Source organism: Lactuca serriola, chromosome 7 (assembly GCF_051521515.1).
Source record: "Lactuca serriola cultivar US96UC23 chromosome 7, Lser_US96UC23_V15, whole genome shotgun sequence".
NCBI lineage: Eukaryota > Viridiplantae > Streptophyta > Magnoliopsida > Asterales > Asteraceae > Lactuca > Lactuca serriola.
This window is the reverse complement of record NC_136414.1, coordinates 206,060,638-206,081,110: the sequence shown is the minus strand read 5'-3', so window position 1 is coordinate 206,081,110 and position 20,473 is coordinate 206,060,638. Positions and strand designations below refer to the sequence as shown.

The window sequence follows — 20,473 nt, the reverse complement described above, 5'->3', positions numbered from 1 at the left end:
TTGCATCTTGCCTACTGAGGGACAAAGCACTAGACTAGTGGAAGGAGGTTACCCGAGCTATAGGGTCAGCGACAGTAGCAGTGATGACATGGGAGGATTTTGTTTAGAGATTCCAGAGGGAGTTTGCACCGGCTATCGAGGTGCAACAGCTGGGGAGGGAGTTCAAGGACCTTTTCCAGATTACTGAGACCATGGCGGAGATTACCACCAAATTCTGGGAGAGGGCATTGTTCATCCCACAGTATGTTGTGGATGAGGAGATGAGAAAGACAAGATATCATGACATGTTGATGGAGGATATAAGAGAATTCGTGAGCTTTTCAGGGTGTAAGACCCTAAATGATATGATCTAGAAGGTCCGTGAATGGGAGATTGAGTTAGAGCTTCGGTCGAAAAGGAATTCGAAGCAGGTACAAACAGTAGTGGGCCAGACTAAGAGGCCCACGACCTCTGATGCTCACACGAGAGGCCAACAAGGCTGGGGCCGTTGCAGCAAGTGTGGCAATCTGCACAATAAGTGTTGCCAATTAGTAGGTTTAGGATGTTTTAGTTGTGGCCAGTCGCACCACGTGAGAAGAGATTTCCCCAAGAGGGCTCTAATTTGCTTTCATTGCAATCAGACTGACCATAAAAAGGTCAATTGTTTGAGATTGTGATGGGGAGCAATGGCAGTACCTGCACCAGCCACCTTGAGGATTATTGATGGCTGCCAGGGCAAGACGGAGGCTCCAACGGTGAAGAGCATGGCTTTTCAACTGACCACCGACGAGGATTGTGCAACACCAGATGTGGCTACTCGTATATGTTTTATCTCTATCTTCAATTGCTTTCCTTGTTTATGATTATGCTTATTTTGATCTTGTATAGGGACCTTTTTGGTCAATGGTTTGACTGCTCATGTTCTGTTTGATTCGGGGGCTACCTAATCGTTTGTATCTCCTGCACTCAGCAAGAAGTTTTACGATGCTCCACGGACTTTGAATTCCCCACTAGAGGTTAAGATTGCGGATGACCGTACTATGAGTGCTTCAAGGGTTTTCCATGGGTGTGTCCTAAATCTGTTTAGTTAGAGATTATCTATTGATATGGTGTCGATCCCCTTGAGAGGATCAAAGGTTATCATCGGGATGGATTGGTTGGGCCCCAATGGGGCCATGATTGATTGTGAGCGGCAGTCGGTGAGAGTTAGAACCCTAAGTGGGGGAGAACTAGTTATTCTTGTCTAGAGAGTTTTGCATGGACCAAATCTCTGTTCAGCTGCGAGGGCCAAGAGGTATCTGCAGCTAGGTTGTTCTAGGTTCTTAGCGTATGTTGCAGACATTCGAGTTGATGTCATGACATGATTGAGTGGGGTGCCCATTGTTCAGGATTTCCCTAATGTGTTTCCTCAGGATTTTCCAGGAGTGCCTCCTAAGAGGCAGGTTGAGTTTCAGATTGATCTGGTACCTGGTGCGGCTCCAATAGCCAAGGCGTCGTATATGCTAGCCCCATCTAAGATGCAGGAGTTGTCTATGCAGCTTCAGGAGCTACTAGAAAAGGGTTTCACTCATCTGAGTAGTTCTTTATGGGGAGTGCCGATTCTGTTTGTGAAAAAAAGAAGGATGGTTCACACAAAATGTGCATTGATTACCGAGAGTTGAATAAGTTAACGGTGAAGAACTGTCACCCACTCCCAAGGATTGACGATTTGTTTGACCAGCTTCAGGGTGAAACTTAGTTCTCCAGAATTGATTTGTGATCGAGGTACCACAAGATCAGGGTCAGGGAGAATGATGTGTAGAAGACAACCTTTTAGGACTCGTTATGGTTATTAAGAGTTTGTGGTGATTCCATTCGGGCTCACCAATGCACCAGCAATGTTCATAGATCTCATGATCCGGGTCTGCAGGCCGATGCTAGATTGGTTCGTAATTGTATTCATCGATGACATTCTGGTCTGCTCTTAGACCAAGGAGCAGCTTGAGGAGCATTTGCGAGAGGGACTGGAGACTCTGAAGAGGGAGAGGCTTTATGCTAAGTTCTCGAAGTGTGAGTTCTGTTGGATTAGGTGTCTAAGCCCATAACTATAATTGCTATGTACTTGAATTGATAGCAGCACAGTCCTTTTGGGTTGCCCTCAAACCTAGCAACCGGACAAGGAAATTATTAAAGGAGAGATATTGATTTATTATAAGATTAACAAATTAATATAAATGATTTATTAATATGTTAAAAGATTAATATATTAAATAGAAATCATAATTTTTGATTAATAGTTAGCCAGAAATTAATTAGAATAAATTTTAGGGTTAACTGTAATAATTGTAAAGTGCAGGGACTAGTTTGCAATTATCTGATAGTTGAGTGGAAGGTTCCAGAACCTTCTTGGGAGGGGGTGGACGAAATCTATAGGGGAAACCCTAATGATTTCGTCCAAGGGGCTTGGATAAGGCCTTTGGATAAGCTTAGGCCCCAAGCAAAGGAACATTAGGGTTTTCCCTAAACCCTAGATCCCTCAGTTGTATAAGGAGCCTCCTAGCTCCTAAATTCGGCCACTCCTACCTTGGAAGAAAACCTAGGCCGATTTTTTGCATACCCTACCCTCTCTCCTTCAGGTTTCCTTCTTGATAGTTCTTGGGTGTGATTCCATTAGAGGCATTACATTTGTGGTGCTAGGCTTCCAAGAAGATCAAGTTCAAGAGGATTAACAATTGTTTACTATAACAATTGAAAGGTATGTAACTCTTAAACCCTAGTTATTTATTTTCAAAAATAGCCTCTCTCCTCTAGGTTTCTTTTTTGCAATTCAAAGTTATATGTTCAATAGTTAAAACATAGATCCAAAGTAGGTTGCATGTGAACTTAGGAATTGTTTTCTAGTTTATTTGTTTTACCTAAATCCCAACAAGTTCTGGTTGCGTGAGTTGTAATTTTTAGGGAACATCATCAACCAGAAGGGTATATAGGTCGACCTGGCCAAGATCGAGGCTGTGATGTAATGGGAAGTTTCGAGGACCGCATCTGAGGTTCGAAGTTTCTAAGGTCTTGGAGGATACTACCGGATATTTATCTAGATTTCTCCAAGATCGCAGTGCCTTTGACTCATTTGACAAAGAAGAATGTGACTTTTCTGTGGGGGCCTAATCAGCAATTGTGAGACTCTATGGCAAAAATTGTGCGAGGCCCCGATTCTAGGGCTCCCTGAAGGTTTGGATGATTTTGTACTTTATTGTGATGCCTCTATTTTGTGTTTGGGAGTGGTTCTTATGCAGAGAGGTCACGTGATTACTGATGCTTCGAAACAGCTTAAGCCCCATGAGGCTAACTACCCTACCCATGATTTAGACTTGGGGGCCGTAGTTTTTTCCCTCAAGATCTGGGGGCACTATCTGTATAGGGTTCGGTGTACTATGTACACCAATCACAAGAGTTTGAGGTATTTGATGGACAAGCTAAATCTTAATATGCGACAACGAAGATGGCTGGATGTGGTAAAGGATTATGATTGCGAAATCTTATACCACCCTAGGAGGGCCACTGTTGTGGCCGATGCTTTGAGCCGCAAGGCGGTGAGTTCTTTTATGAGAGATATTTTCTTGAGGATGTTTATCACATCGCCTTTATTAGATTTAATCAAGGAAGCTTAGGTAGAGGGTTTGAAAAAGGAGAATTGGAAGGTCGAGTGAATCACGGGACACATTCCCTTGTTTGTTAGGGACAACCGAGGGTTGTTGACTTAGTGCGGTAGAGTTTGGGTTCCAACATCAGGTGGGGTGAGGCAGACGGTTCTAGAGGAGGCGCATAAGTCAAAGTTTTCTATCCATCTAGGGGCCACGAAGATGTACAAGGATATGTGGATGAGTTATTGGTGGCCCTGTACGAAGAGGGAGATAGCTTGGTATGTTGATCGATGCTTGACTTGCAGGAAAATCAAGGCCGAACATTAGAGACACCATGACAATATGCAACCCTTACCCATTCCCATGTGGAAATGGGAGGAGATCACCATGGATTTCATCAAAAAAATGCCAAGGACGACACGTGGTGTTGATTCTATCTGGGTCATTATGGACAGACTAACCAAGAGTGTGCATTTCATACAGGTTATCGAGAGCATGTCCGCATAAAAGTTAGATAACATTTATGTCTGCGAAGTGGTAGTTCGACATAGGGTGCCAGTCTTGGTGGTTTCGAACCGAGATGTTCGTTTCACCTCCAGGGTTTGGAGGAAGTTTCATGAGGAGTTGAGTACTCATTTGCATTTTATTACATCATACCACCCTCATACCGATGGCCAAAGCGAGAGGACGATTCAGACGCTTAAGGATATGCTCCGGGCTTGTGTTTTGGATTTTGGATGGAGTTGGTATACTTACCTTCCACTGGCTAATTTCTCATACAACAACAATTATCATGCCAGTATTTACTGACCACCATATGAGATGTTGTATGGAAGGAGGTGTAGGACCCCATTTTGCTGGGGTGGGGGGGGGGGAGGTCGGGCATCGAGTCATGGGAAGTATAGAGGTGGTACTCAAGACTACCGAGTTGATCCAATAGGTGAACGACAGGTTGTGAGTCGCGCAAAGCCGGCAGAAGATTTATGTCGATCGACAACATTCGGACCTCGAGTTTCAGGTAGGAGACTTGGTGCTTTTGAAGGTGTCACCTTGGAAAGGTTTCATACGATTTCGGAAGCGGGACAAGTTGGGCCCCAAATTTATCGGACCTTTCAGGATTTCGGCCCGAGTGGACAAGGTTACATACCGAATGGATTTGCCTGATGAGCTCAGCCAAATCCATAACACTTTCCGTGTGTCTCAGCTCTAGAAGTATGTGGCCGATGGGTCCGCAAGTGTTCCTCTGGATGATATTCAGGTTGATGACCACCTGAATTATATGGAAAGACCAGTGGTGATCTTAGATCAGAAGAAGAAGGCTCTGCGTAGCAAGGAAGTGTCATTGGTCAAGGTCCAATGGCAACATCAAAAGGGTTCCGAATAGATATGGGAACCCGAGGCAGAGATGCGAGAGCACTAACCTGATTTGTCTACAACAGCAGACTTTGAGGGCGAAGTCTAATTTAAGTGGGGAAGAGTTGTAACATCTATTTTTCCATGTATTTGCTTTTTAAACCTTGAGTTACAAATTGTTTTCAAGAAGGGTCTCCAATGGAAATTCTGTGACTTTTGGGAGCTGCTTGTGTACATTGGACGTACTGAGACCCACACCGGTATGTTGCACGTACTCAGTACGTTGGGTGTACGTGGTTCAGACCAAAACCCTAATATTTAGGGTTTGTGAACTATTTAAGCACCATTATAGCCACAATACCTTTCCCCTTATCATCCTCTATCCCAAGATCGACCCTCCTTGCAAACCCTAGTTCATTTTGAGCATTTTGACCTTTTGGAGTGAGTTGTGTGCTTCCTAATTTGTGAAGAATGAGCTTTAAGGAGTAGGCTTTTCTCTCAAGACTTTGGATCCAACATCTTCTCTTCATTGTGCACCATTTAGAAGTATAAAGCTCCAATGTTGGCTTATGTTTCTTTAGATATTAGTTAAGCCTTGATTTTCATCCTTTTTGTCCCAAACCCAAGTGCATGATGAGTAGGAGGTACTCCAAATCCTTTAAGGTGTCCTTTCATACCTTTTAAGGCATTTTAAGTCATAAAAATGCAAGCTTGGATCTTGATTAGTCCCAATGCAAGAGTTATGGTGTAGAAAAGGTTTTAGTATTGTAGGATTTTAGTGTTGGGATTCTTGTAGCCATGCAAAGGCAGAAAGTTTGCAACTATATGGCCTTAGGGGTCTTATTAAGCTTAGATCTAAACATTCGTCGTAGGGTCTTAAGACCCTAAGACCTTATTATGGGTTTTGCCTTAGGGGTGCGCGCTTGGCGTAATTCCCAGTACGTCACGCGTACTCCGCCTCAGTCGCAACCCATTCATGCATTGGTCGAGTACACTACGCGTACCAGTTGGTAAGTCAAGCATATGGCCCAGTCCAGCTTTGGTGATTTTGGGCCTTAAATCGGTGGGCTTTTCTTCTTGGGCTTGGACAATAGATTTTCATGGTGATGGTTCACTTCTGATTTTGGGCCCATTTTGTACTTTGGATGATCTTTAGGATGGGGCCTAGGATTTTATTGGGCTTAAAAGAAAAGGATAAATTGGCCCTTTTTACCTTCGACATTAGGCAAGTAATATAAGTTTTCAACTATGGGTTATGCCCCAATTATTAATTTGGTCTTTATTTGTTAAGTTAGCACGCATATTTTTCCAGTCCAGCAGCCCGAACATTTATCTAGTTTTTCAGTAGTTGAGGTGAGTTTCCTTACTAGATCCATGGGTCGAAGGAACCAATGTTAGCCCATTGCTTGTTGTGTAGATGTTAGATGCCTTGTGATAATTATATATAGAAGACCAAGATTTAGCCCCTAACATTTGCATGAAAGTCCAGGGTCTGGCCCCTAACAGTTATATGAATGACCATAATCTGGCCTCCGACATTTGTATGCAAGACCGGGATTTGGCCCTCGGCACTAAACAGAAAGACCATGGTTTGGACTTTGGTCCATGGCTAGAAACGATTACATAACTATGATTTGGCCGATAACATTTATCTTTTTTCATGTGTGGTATGTGGTACTTTGGGGAACTCACTATGTTTTATGCTTACAGTTTATGTTTATGGTTTTAGGTACGTCCAGTTCCAAATGGAAGGTTCCGACGTAATGGCATAGCATCCTCCCTTTACGATTTGCGCATTTGATATATTTGTACTTTGATGTTTTGGATATTATGACTTGATGTTGATTCTTAACGATTTAATGAAAGATTTCATAAATTTTAATAAAGAAAAGTTTTACTATAGTTTTGGGCCGTTATATATATATATATATATATATATATATATATATATATATATATATATATATATATATATATATATATATATATATATATATATATATAAATAAAAAGGTTCAGGTTTATTTGAGACCGTTCTAATTTTGTGAGACCGTGAGAGCAAATCTAAAATTAATTTAAAATGCAAAATAAATGGGAAAATCCAAAAATTTTTTTTTTTAAATATTATTTTCGGAACTTGAATTAACTAGAAAAAAATTAAAAAAATTAAAAAAAAAATAAAAAAAATTCCGTTTTTTTTTTTTTTGAAAAATACGTAAAATATTCTAATAGAATATTACACTGACATATTCTAAAAAATAATTTTAAAATGCAAAATAAATGGAAAAATCTAAAAATTCTTTTTTTAAATATTATTTTCGGAACTTGAATTAATTAAAAAAAAATTCCATTTTTTTTTTGAAAAATACGTGAAATATTCTAATAGAATATTACATTGTACATACTCTAAAAAATAATTTTAAAATGCAAAATAAATGGAATAATCCAAAAATTCTTTTTTTTAAATATTATTTTCGGAACTTGAATTAACTAAAAAAAATTAAAAAAAAATAAAAAAATGTGTCTCACGGTCTCATAAAATTAGGTCGGCTCGCATGAACGTAACCCTATATATATATATATATATATATATATATATATATATATATATATATATATATAACTGGAAAAAAATATTTAAATAACTAATTCACTCTAAATAATTAGAAAATAAGTTTTATTTGATTAATTATTTCATTAGAAGATTCACAAATTATTCAAGTAAATCACTATTAAACAAATACCAAAAATTTCCTGAAAAATCGATAACAGATCTAAGTCTATAAAAACAAATCCAAACAAGTAATCTATGACTATAAGCTTCTTGTTTGTATACTACCTACAACTTCGCTGGTGCGACTCTCCAAACTCTTATATCCTCCGAATCTATAAACTTCTTGTTTCTTTCTTCTTCTCTTTATCTTTCTCTATCTACTTAATAATGGTTTTCGCTGGTGCGACTCTCCAAACTCTTATATCCTCCGGATCTATAAGCTTTTTGTTTCTTTCTTCTTCTCTCTATCTTTCTCTATCTACTTAATAATGGTTTGAAACTTAAAAGAAAAATATATGTATATAGCTGTCAAATTAAAGGCTACAACTTTAACTTATACAATATAATTTTTTATTTGTTGATCTAGTAAATAGAAGAGTACGAATAGGTTTTATGTCTACACATAAATCTAATGTATAAGTACAAAACAATAATATTATATGGGTTAGTTGTTTTTTTTTTGTGTTTATTAAGTTTTAATTGATATTATTAATTGTTTATGGTAAAATCTAAAATTTTATAAAATAAATTGCAATGAACTAAATAGTTGTGTGTCAAACTGAAATTGTAATTGTTATTGGTTTGCTATTAGTTAATTATGTTATATAGCTTGAATCAAAATGAACAAAAAATAAATAAATAAATAAAATAAATAAAAAAACAATCAACAATTGTTGGATTTCATGAAAAAACATGCAAGTTTTTGAACGAGTCATTAATTTTGTATTTCAAAATAAAGCTTGTGGAAAAGATTTATTTTTAGAGAAATAAAATATCCTTTTATTTTGTTTCTGCTATCTTCTTGCACATTTAAAATTGTGATACTTATCATAGTTAATTTTAAAATTAATAAAATTTTATTATATTTGTCATTATCTAAAAATGATAGAAGAATGGATAAGGAGAAAAAATAAGATGATATTTAATTTCTGTTATTTTAAAAACAATTGTCCAATACTTTAAAGTCCACAAGTTCCACTTTAATGAGAGATGTTAGAATATTTCATATTAATTTTTTTGTTTATTTTTTTATAAGATTTAACTTAGAATTGAATACAACTTGTCTATATGGTTTTTCGTAAAGTTTTGGTTTCCGTTTCCTATTGCAACTGCATGTGTTTCGTCCCTACATTAATTATCGAATTAATCATAAAATATCCCTGAAAAGAATTTTTCTAATCGACCGATGGTGCAATCCTATCTGCAGGATGTGCATGCTTGCACACAAATTCAGTAAACTCAAACGAGTTTGGTTCGCATTTGCAACCCCTTACGCGCAACAAAAGAACTTTTATGTCATAAGTCTTACAAGGATAAGAAGCCTTTGTAGCTATAAACATTTTTTTTCATACTCCCACCATATGGGATGAAATAAAAGTCACTTAATTCATTTGTTAATTTCTTCCAAGCACCTTATTTTACCATACAATTTCTTATCCATCTTTAATAGTTTTTGGACGGCTGGTATCGTGTTCCGTCCCTACATTAGTTATAGAATTAATCATAAAATGTCCCTAAAACGAACTTTTTTGGTCGATTGATGGTGCATTCCTATCCGCAGGATGCGTGTGCTCGCACACAAGTTCAGGGAGCTCAAACCAATTTAGTTAGCATTTGCAACCCCTTAGCGCACGAAAAAAGAACTTTTGTGCCATAAGACTTACAAGGATAAGAAGCCTTTGTAGTTATAATCATATTTTTTTCGTACTCCCATCCATATGGGATGAAATAAAAGTCACCTAATTCGTTCGTTAATTTCTTTCAAGCATGTTATTTTATCATACAATTTTTCATCCATCTTCAATCAGTTTTTGACGCTTTTTTGACGCTTGATATATTAAAACGAAGATATCACGGAAAAGAACAAACATATAATCATTTATCGACTTTGATTATATTTAGGCTTCCATATTCATGCTAAAAATGTAAAATAAAAAACTTTTTTAATTGGGTTAAAACCAATTTTCTAACAAATAAACTAACTTAAGAAGTCTTGCTTTTTGTTTTGTTTTAGGAGTGACACGTATCAAACACTGCCTCAGTTTGAGAAATTGAGATAACTTGAGACTTACGTAGCTATGTCATGGAACTACTGAAGCACCAAATTTACAATGGAGTGAATGGACGGCTTCGCTAAACTTTAACATAAGGCCCACTAGGTTTATCCCACAAGCATCACTTATGAAGTATGCTATCGTTAAAGTAATGCTATAGTGTTTATCGGAGGTACATAACTGTTATTTCAAAATAGTGTTTACGATCAGCGATGCTCTTGAGTGCTATTTACCGCGATAAACATTGCTGCTATAACGACACTACAACCGATTTTTCATTTTCGCTCACATTTTGGCCATTGGCTACTCCACAGTATGTGTTGTTTCCTTTATTCCTTTCCTTTCTACACACACACTGTGACATACAATGCTTCACAATTCACACTTATAAAGTCGTGACTGTCAAATGCTTCAATCACTCACTCTGAATCTATGTTAGATGTTAAATATGATGTTTTCTTTAATCTTTTAATGTTATATGTTTCTCTTTCAATGCTTCATACTTATGAACTTGTTAATTTATGAAGCAATCAATACAATTTGTGACTTTATGAAACATTGAAGCAATCAATCACTCACTGTGAATACGAGATTTAGCATTTTGGAACATAAATATATGTAAGTTAATATATAATAAAAACTGCTATAAATATATAATAAAAATTATAAATTATACGTAATATTAAAAACTGCTATATTTCAGTTATACCACCACGATAACCATGATTTCAAATAACAATATGTGGCCGCTATTGAAATTTTCATCGCGATAACCAGCTCATGACTTGGAGTGCTTTAACCTAATTGTTAAAGATATGTAACTTAATATATAAGATGAATTACGATATTAACATATCTTGTCATTACATTAAAATAACAGCAATAGCAAAAAATGTTGATATAACTTTTTTAGTTTTTAAGAAAAAATTAAATGTTTTTGAGAATATTCCTCTTAATTAGTACTATAAAAAAAAAGGTGAAAATGGTCAATGAAGTGATAGACAGTAACACTTTGATATTTAAATATGTTTTATTTTCTTTATAATTATAAAAGATGTATGTCAAATAATTTAATATGTGACACTATTGTTAGTTTTATAAAATGATTATGGATAGTAAGCAACTAAGCACATGTTAAGGTTTATGAGTCGTAAGTGATATGGAATAACGTGACACAATGTTGCACGGTTACGGACCAATAAATGAACTCCACTAACCGATTGTGCAATCATCTGTACGTGGTAACGACGGCCATGGTCGATTTTTTCTAACAACCCGAAACAGATTACAAAATCCTAAAGTCAACAACGAGTATTTGGTTGGCATATTATATAAAACCAAAGTATAGCTTGTGTGGTTTGCATATTATATGTACAACCTTTCATCCGTAAAGGAGTACTCCTCTATGAGACTTTGATCAAGATCATTTAATTAAGGAACAAAAAGAAAGCATATATTTGGAATGGAAACAACAAAAGCAAAGAAAAAAACTTGCATTGGAAGAAACCTGGGAGGCTGCATTGGGATAGTTTTTGGAATAGAGGAGAAGAGATCGAGTCTTGTGAACCACCTCTGTGGGGGTCTGAAGCTTCTTGGTGTTGATGAGTGTTTTTCCCAGCGTGGAAAGACATAACATCTTGTTTCTTTTGTTGTTGGTATTCATGCATGAAGGTTTCAAGGAATAAGTAACTAGTTCTTGTTGTTGTTGTTGTGGGAACAATGTAATGATACAAAAGAGAGAGACATTGTGATGTACGCTATTAAATACCACCTTTTCTGTTTGTTTTAAATATTCACAATTTGTTTGTTGTTTGTAACTTTATGCTGAACAATCTGGGCAAGTCGAATATATTTGTGTTGCGCTGAATACACTTATGACGATAATATATATTATGTTACTAGGATATATCCCGTAGAACCTACTTGGCAAAATAAAATAACATATAAAACATAAATTAGAAATCAGAAAACTATTGCTTATAGTTATTCAACAGAAATTAGAAAACTATTGTCACTTATTTGTCTAGATTATACCTTTCCACTAGATTTACAATCAAGTTCCATATATTCTATTTTTTCCAACCATTTCATGCATCAAAATCAAAGAAAACAAAAATATCACAGAAACTTCAATATTGATCACAAATATCTAAGTTTTAACTTTATGGTTATTAAACCACTCTCGTCAACTTAAAATCACTTTTTAATAAAAGCTACAAAAAACTAACCAAAAAAATGCATTGACAATGATCATATTCAACTTTGTTTATTATAAAGAAAAAAAAACGAGAAATTCCTAATGAAAAAACAATGAGACATATGGAAAGAGAGTGATGTTGAAGAAACGTATCAGGGAACCTCTCATAGAAATTTGAAGTCCTCGAATCTTTTCCAAAATTAGAAAAAAAAACATACAATATGCGGTTCAAATATTACATCGACGAAGTGGAAAAAAAGACCACTATAATGAAATTGGGAAAAGAAGAAGCCACCTAAATTCAACATCAGACCTGGTAATCTGTGGTTAGAGGAATAAAACAACAGAAACTCTATAAAATGTGAAATCGAGGACATGAACTCTTGTACCTTATACCAATTATATATAGCCATGAGAGAGTGCCTTGAGGGTTTTGACGAAGGAGTCAATAAATAGAAACAAAAATAAAAGTGAAAATTGGGAAAAAAAAAAATAATCCATTTCTCCTGAGCAAACGTTATTAAGAATCAGAGCTTACATAAATTGTAAAATTGAATAGATTAAAATGTCAGATAACATTTGAGGGATTATCGATTATAGATTAGTAGTTGCGGTATTAGAGAGAAACCTTATCAACGACTTTCTTCGTTGAAAATAGTAATCGCATCCATAAAAACCGGTGAGGATAATAGCAGAAGCTGTGTATATGAAGAGTAAACAGTGAAAATTACAACTTACTTTGTACGCTCTACAAAAAAAATGAGGATGGTCATAAATAAACAAATATCAGCGATTACAGTCATCAAGAATAAAAGACATAAAAGAAAAACTTCATAATCGTCTTTGGTCTGGTCCTGCTTCTTCCTTAACACTCTGCATGTTCAATTACTTCTCCAAATCAACATCAAAACCCTAAATATATAGAAAGAAGTGAGATTTGGGGAGCCAAGAATTAGGGAAGCCGAGAATTAGGTATTTCAAGATTGAATCTCATCAACAGAAGTAGATACCATTTTGAGAGGAGAGGAAGATCGGAAAATGTAGTTACATATATAAATCAATTGATATAAAATTGAAGAAGATTAATTTCTCATGGAACACATTAAATTGAAAAAGTTGTTGCCTATAATAATCGGGTGCAATTGATAATAATCCCAAAAAATTAGGAAATTTGTTACCAATGATAGATTAATTGTAGTTGGAAGCCAGAATAAGATCTTAAAAGTAATTTGTTGTGATTAATAGGAGAGATGAGTTTTGACTTCGTGGGTAACACAACGGTGGTAAAAACACGTGGCAAGAAGGTGGTGTAAAAGGGTGACATATGGCAGTTTATGATTCCTTTTTAAGAATAGAGATAGAGATTAAAAATAAACATTTTATTCTTCTTAACTATAAAATGACAATTGTCTACTACATTGATGTCAAACAATGCAATATCGGTCGGTTAATTTACATCCAAACATTTATCAAATATATTATAATATTTCATGGATATCTACGCCGGTTACATTCATACTTCGGCTAAAGGTACCGGCCCGCCGTCTTCGTCTTCCAGTCGACCATTGTGCATATGCCTCATTTTCCCACTTCCATCTCCAATTACCAAGGGCGGAAGACACAAGTCCCATAACCAGGTGCCGAAAACAAAACTTCAAAAAACCATATATGAAACTCTTTAATGGATTTTGTTGATATTAACTCAGTACATTCCAAAATTAGATAACAATTAATCAATAAATTTTAACAAACAGATGTTTATGACAATTTGTCGATTTGTTTAAAAAGAAATAATTATTTGTATATCATCTATAATATTTATGTATGATTTGTACTAAAAACTAATTATTTTTTTAGCAAATATTAAAAAAAAAAAAGTTTTATCGGTAAAAACAAATTATTATAAAGTAAAAATAATAATAATAATAAATTATTTCCGTTGGCACATAGGGAAAAAAGCCTTTTGATATGTCTTAATGTATCAAATTTTAAAAACAATAGACACTTTTATCTTACTTGTGTTTTTGGTTTAGCTGCTTTTAGACCGCCACATTTTTAGATTACGTTTGTTACATTTTAATTGTAAAATTAAGAGATAATGTCTTAAAAATTTAGATTCAGATTGTTTGTTTGCATATTATTTTTTATCTCTTAAAATTTTAAATGCTTCTTATTTTTTCAGATATTGAACAGACTGAAAAATTAAAAAATGGGCATGTTTCTTATCTTCCCTAAACCACGATCGAACAAAATACCTCCTCTTCTCTTCTTCCCTTCACGTCTGCTTCTCTTCATCACTAAATCTCAGGCGGCGTATCTCCGACGACGCCGCCTGAAAGGACGCCGCCCACCCAACGTCGATGCCCCTGCACCCCTGCAACGCCGACGCCGCCGCACCCGCTCCGTCTCCAACTCTTTTTTTCGGATTATGCCATAAAGCAGGTTCGTTTCTCTTCTTCTGAATATCGAAAATTGAAATTAGAATGTGTTCGTTGCTCTTCTTCTGTTTCTTCCTTCTTTTCCCCCAAACTCAAAAATGAAAAATCGAAATCAAGTCTTGATGTTATGCTATCAGTTTCTGATCTGTTCAATGGAAATCAATATTTGATGTTATGCTCGATTTTGATGTTATGTGCTCAATTTTGATGTTATATGCTCAATTTTGATGTTATATGATTGAATCCAAATGTGTTCAATGGATATGATGAAATGTTGATGTTATGCTTGATTTTTTATACTCAATTTTTTATGTTCAATGTTTCTATGTTCGATTATTATGTTGAAATGTTGTTGCTGAAATCATATTTGTGTTTGATGTTATAGTGAAATCATATATGTTCTTGCTGTTATCATGAAATATTCATTAGTTTTGCTAAATTGTGAATTTATTTTGTTGAAGTAGTTGTTGAAAATGTGCCTTTGTATTGCTTAAATTGTTGCTGAAAATGTGTATTTGCAATGCTTAACTTGTTGCTAAAACATGCATTTGTTTGTTGAATTGATCAATGAAATGGGAGAAAATAAGGATATGATTAGTTGGAAGGTTGAAGTGTATGTATTTTTATGAAATCATTTTAGATGAAATAATTGGAAGGGTAATTGATAACGATTCGAAATGATCAGTCATTAACATACACAAGAATTGTTACATGAAACTTCTACACAATGTCATGAGCTGATACGTCTTTCACATGAAGCGTATGTACTTTTATGCAATCATTTTAGACGAAACAATTGGCTGCAAAGTAGTAGGCATATAAGCGTTGAAGAAAAGATGGTTATGTTCTTGACAACTATAGCACATAATAAATGGTTTAGGATTATCAAACGAAGGTTTTGTTGGGAAAATTAGGGTTTATGGTGGAGATCTGGATACCAACTTGGATTGTGATATCACTTTCCGTACTGATATTTCTACCCTATGTCTGGGTTACAAGAAATTCAGCATAGGATAATCCAAGTGGACACTTACGATTCTAGGCACAGAAATCCTAAGCCAATATGCTAGAGGATTCTATGAAAGTGTGATAAAACGAGAGCTTAAGATTATCACCCTCTTCTGTAGAGGAAGAGTTGTTTATATATTAAACAAGATTAGAGTTTCATTAGGGTTGGGCATTTATTAGTTGCTTTGGAAGCAAGTAATGTTAATCCGGATTTAATAAGGATTTAGGGTTAACAAAACTAATGAGTTTCATTAGTTCTACCATAATCACCCTCAAGAAATTGAATTTTCCACTATGTTCCCATATGTAAAATTAGATGAGGTTTCGTTAGTTTTACCATAATCACCCTCAAGATTAGGGTCCTCGTTAGGGTTGGACCGTCATTACTGGGACCCCAGCTAGGGGCTTTTCCCCTTGGACCCCGCTAGGGGCGCTGCCCTTTTGGAAACCCCGGACCCGGGGGCGTTTCCCCCGGACCCCCGACTAGTCGTCGAACCGGCTTCTAGTTCGATCTTATACATGTATGCACTCTGCACAACTCCTTACATATATTAGAGTGCGAATTATGAAGCCCCTTAGCTCACATGTTAGTTATAGTTACTTAAAATGACATGGTGACACTAAAATCACCAATAATCCTCCCCCATTTTAGCGTAACCCTTGAACAAACATAACCATATCAAAACAAACCAAACTAGTACATAATGAAAATATCGAAACGATTGAATTTCCACTTAGTATCATACATTTTCAAATACTCAAGAATCAGGGTGTTCTAAGAATTGAACCCATCAACCCGTTTGAATACCAGAAAGTAAAATACATACTAGTTTATTGAATTTTAGCATAATACAACTTCACACTATTATAAAGCTGTGTGTCCCAGTCCTCTCATGATCGTATCAAGGTCAAGTCCACAACCTCTTGAAATGCGGCTACACTTCACAATCATGTAGGTAACTCCTTTCCATGTATTTGCACATACATTTATCAAAGGAATTATTAAGAAGTTAAACGTCAACTTGGCTAACTTGCAGAACCGAACACATACCTAGGATGAATACTTCATGTGTTCTAATATATAAGTATGAGCTTTCCACATTGAATTTAACTCCTAACATTATATTAGGAGGGAATTGGGTGTCTCTTCATTATAGAATTAAATGGACTTTAATCCCATCCTGATTACAGACTTGTGCACTAAGTCTCTTGTCAGACCTCTAGTCAAGTGATCTGCCAAATTTTGTTGCAATTTCACAAACTCAACCAATATCATACTATTCATGATTAATTCTCTAATCATACTATGTATAACACCTAAGTTTCTAGACTTGCCATTATAAACCTAGCTATATGCCTTAGCCAAAGCGGCAGCACTATCACAAAGGATAGAAATTGGTGTTATCGGTTTAGACCACAAAGGAATCTCATAGACTAAATTCATTAGCCACTCTGCTTCTTTACCAGCAGCTGCTAACGCAACAAACTCAGTTTCCATTGTCGAGTTTGTAATGCAAGATTGCTTCTTGGAAGCCCACGAAATGGCACCTCCCTCAAAGCAAGAAAACCCAACCAGAAGTTGAGGAATGATCCTCCATGTTGGTTATCCAACTTGCATCTGAATGACCTTCTAAAATCGAAGGACTCCCCAAGTAACTCAAGCCATAATTCATGGTTCCCTTGAGATACTTAAACACTCTATTCATTGCTTGCCAATGTTAAGCACTAGGATTGCTAGTGTACCTGCTCAACTTACCCACAACAAAAACAATATCAGGTCTGGTACTTATCATGGCATACATCAAGCTACCAATAGCCTTAGAGTATTCCAGTTGTGAAATGGAAACGCCATTATTTGGCATTAATTTCACACTTGGGTCCATAGGAGTACTCACAGGAGAACAATCGGTGAAATAAAACTGTTTGAGAACTTTCTCAATATAATGACTTTCAGTCACTACCAATCCTTTGTTCATCCTCTTAATTCTTATTCCAAGAATTACATCAGCCTCTCCTAAATCTTTCATGGAAAACTTGCATGATAATAATTTCTTTGTTTCATCTACTTGATTTTGGTCGGTACCAAAAATCAACATGTCATCTACATATAAGCAAATGATCACACGAGCTCTATTAGCATCATTAAATCTACTATAAACACATTTTTCACATTGGTTTGTCTTGAAACCAACAGACAAAATCACCTCATCAAATTTTTGATGCCATTGTTTAGGCGCTTGTTTCGGCCCATACAAAGATTTGAGAAGTTTACAAACCGTATGCTCTTTACTAGGCACAATGAAACCTTCTAGTTGTTTCATGTAAACTTCCTCGTCTAGATCACCATTTAAAAAGGTTGTTTTCACATCCATTTGGTGAATAACCAGATTTTGGATACATGCCAAGGCAACCAACAGTCTAATAGTAGAAATACGTGCAACTGGAGCATACGTATCAAAATAGTCAATACCGGGTTTTTGTCTAAAACCTTGAATGACTAATCGGGCTTTGAATTTTTTCAATAGTCCCATTAACATTCATTTCTTTTTGAAAATCCATTTGCAACCAAGAGGTTTAGAACCCGGAGGCAAATCAGACAACACCCATGTGTTGTTCTCAAGAATTGATTACATTTCATCATCAATTACTTCCTTCCAAAAGGCACTATCATGAGACTCTATGGCCTCTTGATAAGCCTTAGGATCATCTTCAATACTATAGCAATAAGAGTATTCAAGATTAATTTCATCCCTTGAACCTTCCACCAAGTACAGTTGGAAGTCAAATCCGATTTTTTTTGCAATTTGGCAACTTTTGCTTCTATGAATATCTTGTGGTTCTTGCACGATACCACCATTTTGACTTTCTGAATTTTGCTCTTTATTAGCACCAAAAATTATATCCCGTGATTCGATAACAATGTTAATTGAAACGAATCATTAGGTTCTATTACATAAAACCTATATGCCTTGGAATGTTCAGCATATCCAATGAATATGCAATTAATTCCACGTTCTCCTAAAATTTTCTTTTTGGGCTCAGTAAGTTTTACAACTGCCCGACATCCCCAAACCCGGAAATAACTCAAATTTGGTTTTTTCTTGAACCAAAGTTCATATGGGACTGTTTTGTTCCTTTTATTTGGAACCCTATTCAACAAATAGCATGCCGTTAACATGGCCTCTCCCCAGAATCCTTCACTCAATCCTGAGTAAGGCAACATCGAGTTTACCATTTCCTTTAAAACTCGATTTTCACGTTCAACAATACAATTCTGTTGGGGCGTGTAAGGTGCCGTGGTATCATGAATGATACCCACTGATTGGAAGTATATGGGATCCATATATTCAACTCCCCTATCAGTCCTGAGACATTTAACCGGAATGCCCAATTGCAATTCCACCTCGATTTTGTATATTTTGAATTTATCTAAGGCTGCATCCTTAGAATATAACAAATACACATAGCAAAACCGAGTGCAGTCATCAATAAAGGTGACTACATACTTTTTATTTCCCAAAGAAGGAGTGGAATGAAAATCACATAGGTCACTGTGTACAAGTTCCAAAACAACCGAATTTCTAGTGACACTAGGAAATGGTTGTTTTGTCACTTTTGTAAGCATGCATGTTTAACATTTATCAGATGTCATATCAAAGGCTGGAATTAATCCACCTTTTGACATCTCATGTATCCTTCTAAAGTTGACATAACCTAATCTTACATGCCAAAGCAAAGATTTATCAACAGTAGAAGCAAAAGATACAAATGCAGAATTCTTAACAGATAACAATTTGTCAACAAGATTTAAATGAAACATTCTATTATTTAAATATACAAACCCAATAAACATTCCACCCTTAGACAAAAAAAACCTATCCGACTCAATAACTTGTTTAAAACCAGCTGAATTCAAACAACTAGAACTAACAAGATTCTTGCGAATCTTGGGAACAAACAAAACATCAAATAACTCAATTGTCTTTCCATAAGTAAATTCAAGACACACGACACCTAAACCAAAAATAGGAATAAAAGAATCGTCTCCCATTTTTAGCACCGACCCATCTTCAAGCGGATTTAATGTTTCAAACATCTGTTTATCCTTGCATGCATGGTTCGTTGCTCAGGAGTCGATCCACCAAGCAACATCATCATCCTGCACATAGAATGATTTTGGGATAAATGAAACGTAATAAACATAATTCGGATTATAATTATCAAAGTTAGTCAAAAACTGACCTCCTTTAACTTGGGCCGAAGACCCGTTCACTTTCCCATTGGCTCCACTATTTCCAACACCATTGTTGCCCAAATTCGCACGACAATCATGCTTGCAATGCCCAACTTGATTGCACCTCCAACAAACCAGATCCTTTCTCTTTTTGTTGGAGTATCTTAGGACATGTTCATGCTTGCATTTGTCATGTCCTTTGTGATTCTGGTTCCTTGGTTTTTTTTCAACCATATGAACCAAGGGCTGTCTAGGTTCAACTTTTCCTTTGGGTTTTTCAGATTTGTCACTTTCCTTCGCACGAAGAGATTCTTCAATATGAATGTGACTAGCAAGTTGAAACAATAACAGTTCCTCCTTTTGATGTTTCAAGTTATGTTTGAAGTCTTTCCGGGATGGAGGCAGTTTGTCAATGATAGTGGACACAACAATGGATTCATCCATATTAATACGGTGCAGTTTAAACTGACCGTATATGCCAAGGAGTTCATTGTACTGTTCAATGATAGACCTTGAATCTTCCATCTTATAATTATTAAAGTCATTGACTAGAAACTTCTAGCTAGAAGCATCCTGATTAATGTATTTCAGTTTAAGGGTGTCCTACAACTCCTTGGGACACAAGGCTTCACTATGGATATCAAATAAAGCATCAAAAATACCGTTCAGAATGTGAGCTTTGTAGATGTAGTCATCATTGTCCCACTTCTGTCTCCTTCTTGTCTCTTCAGCCGTCTCAACAACACCTTCCAGAGGCTTTGATGGTCTTGGAGTAGTCAGCACGTATGCTGCTTTCAGAGTGGTTAGCATGAAGTGC

At 35.9% G+C, this 20,473-nt stretch overlaps 1 protein-coding gene across 1 annotated transcript in view; it reads right to left on the bottom strand.

Annotated features, from left to right (window-relative positions):
• Window positions 1-13,607, bottom strand: part of LOC145064748 (putative MO25-like protein At5g47540) — a 30,602-nt gene extending 16,995 nt beyond the window's left edge. Inside the window, exon 1 of the mRNA XM_079012124.1 lies at window positions 13,511-13,607. Within this exon, the coding sequence (XP_078868250.1) occupies window positions 13,511-13,607 (97 nt within the window). The remainder of the gene's footprint in view (window positions 1-13,510) is intronic.
• Between the last annotated feature and the right edge of the window lie 6,866 nt (window positions 13,608-20,473).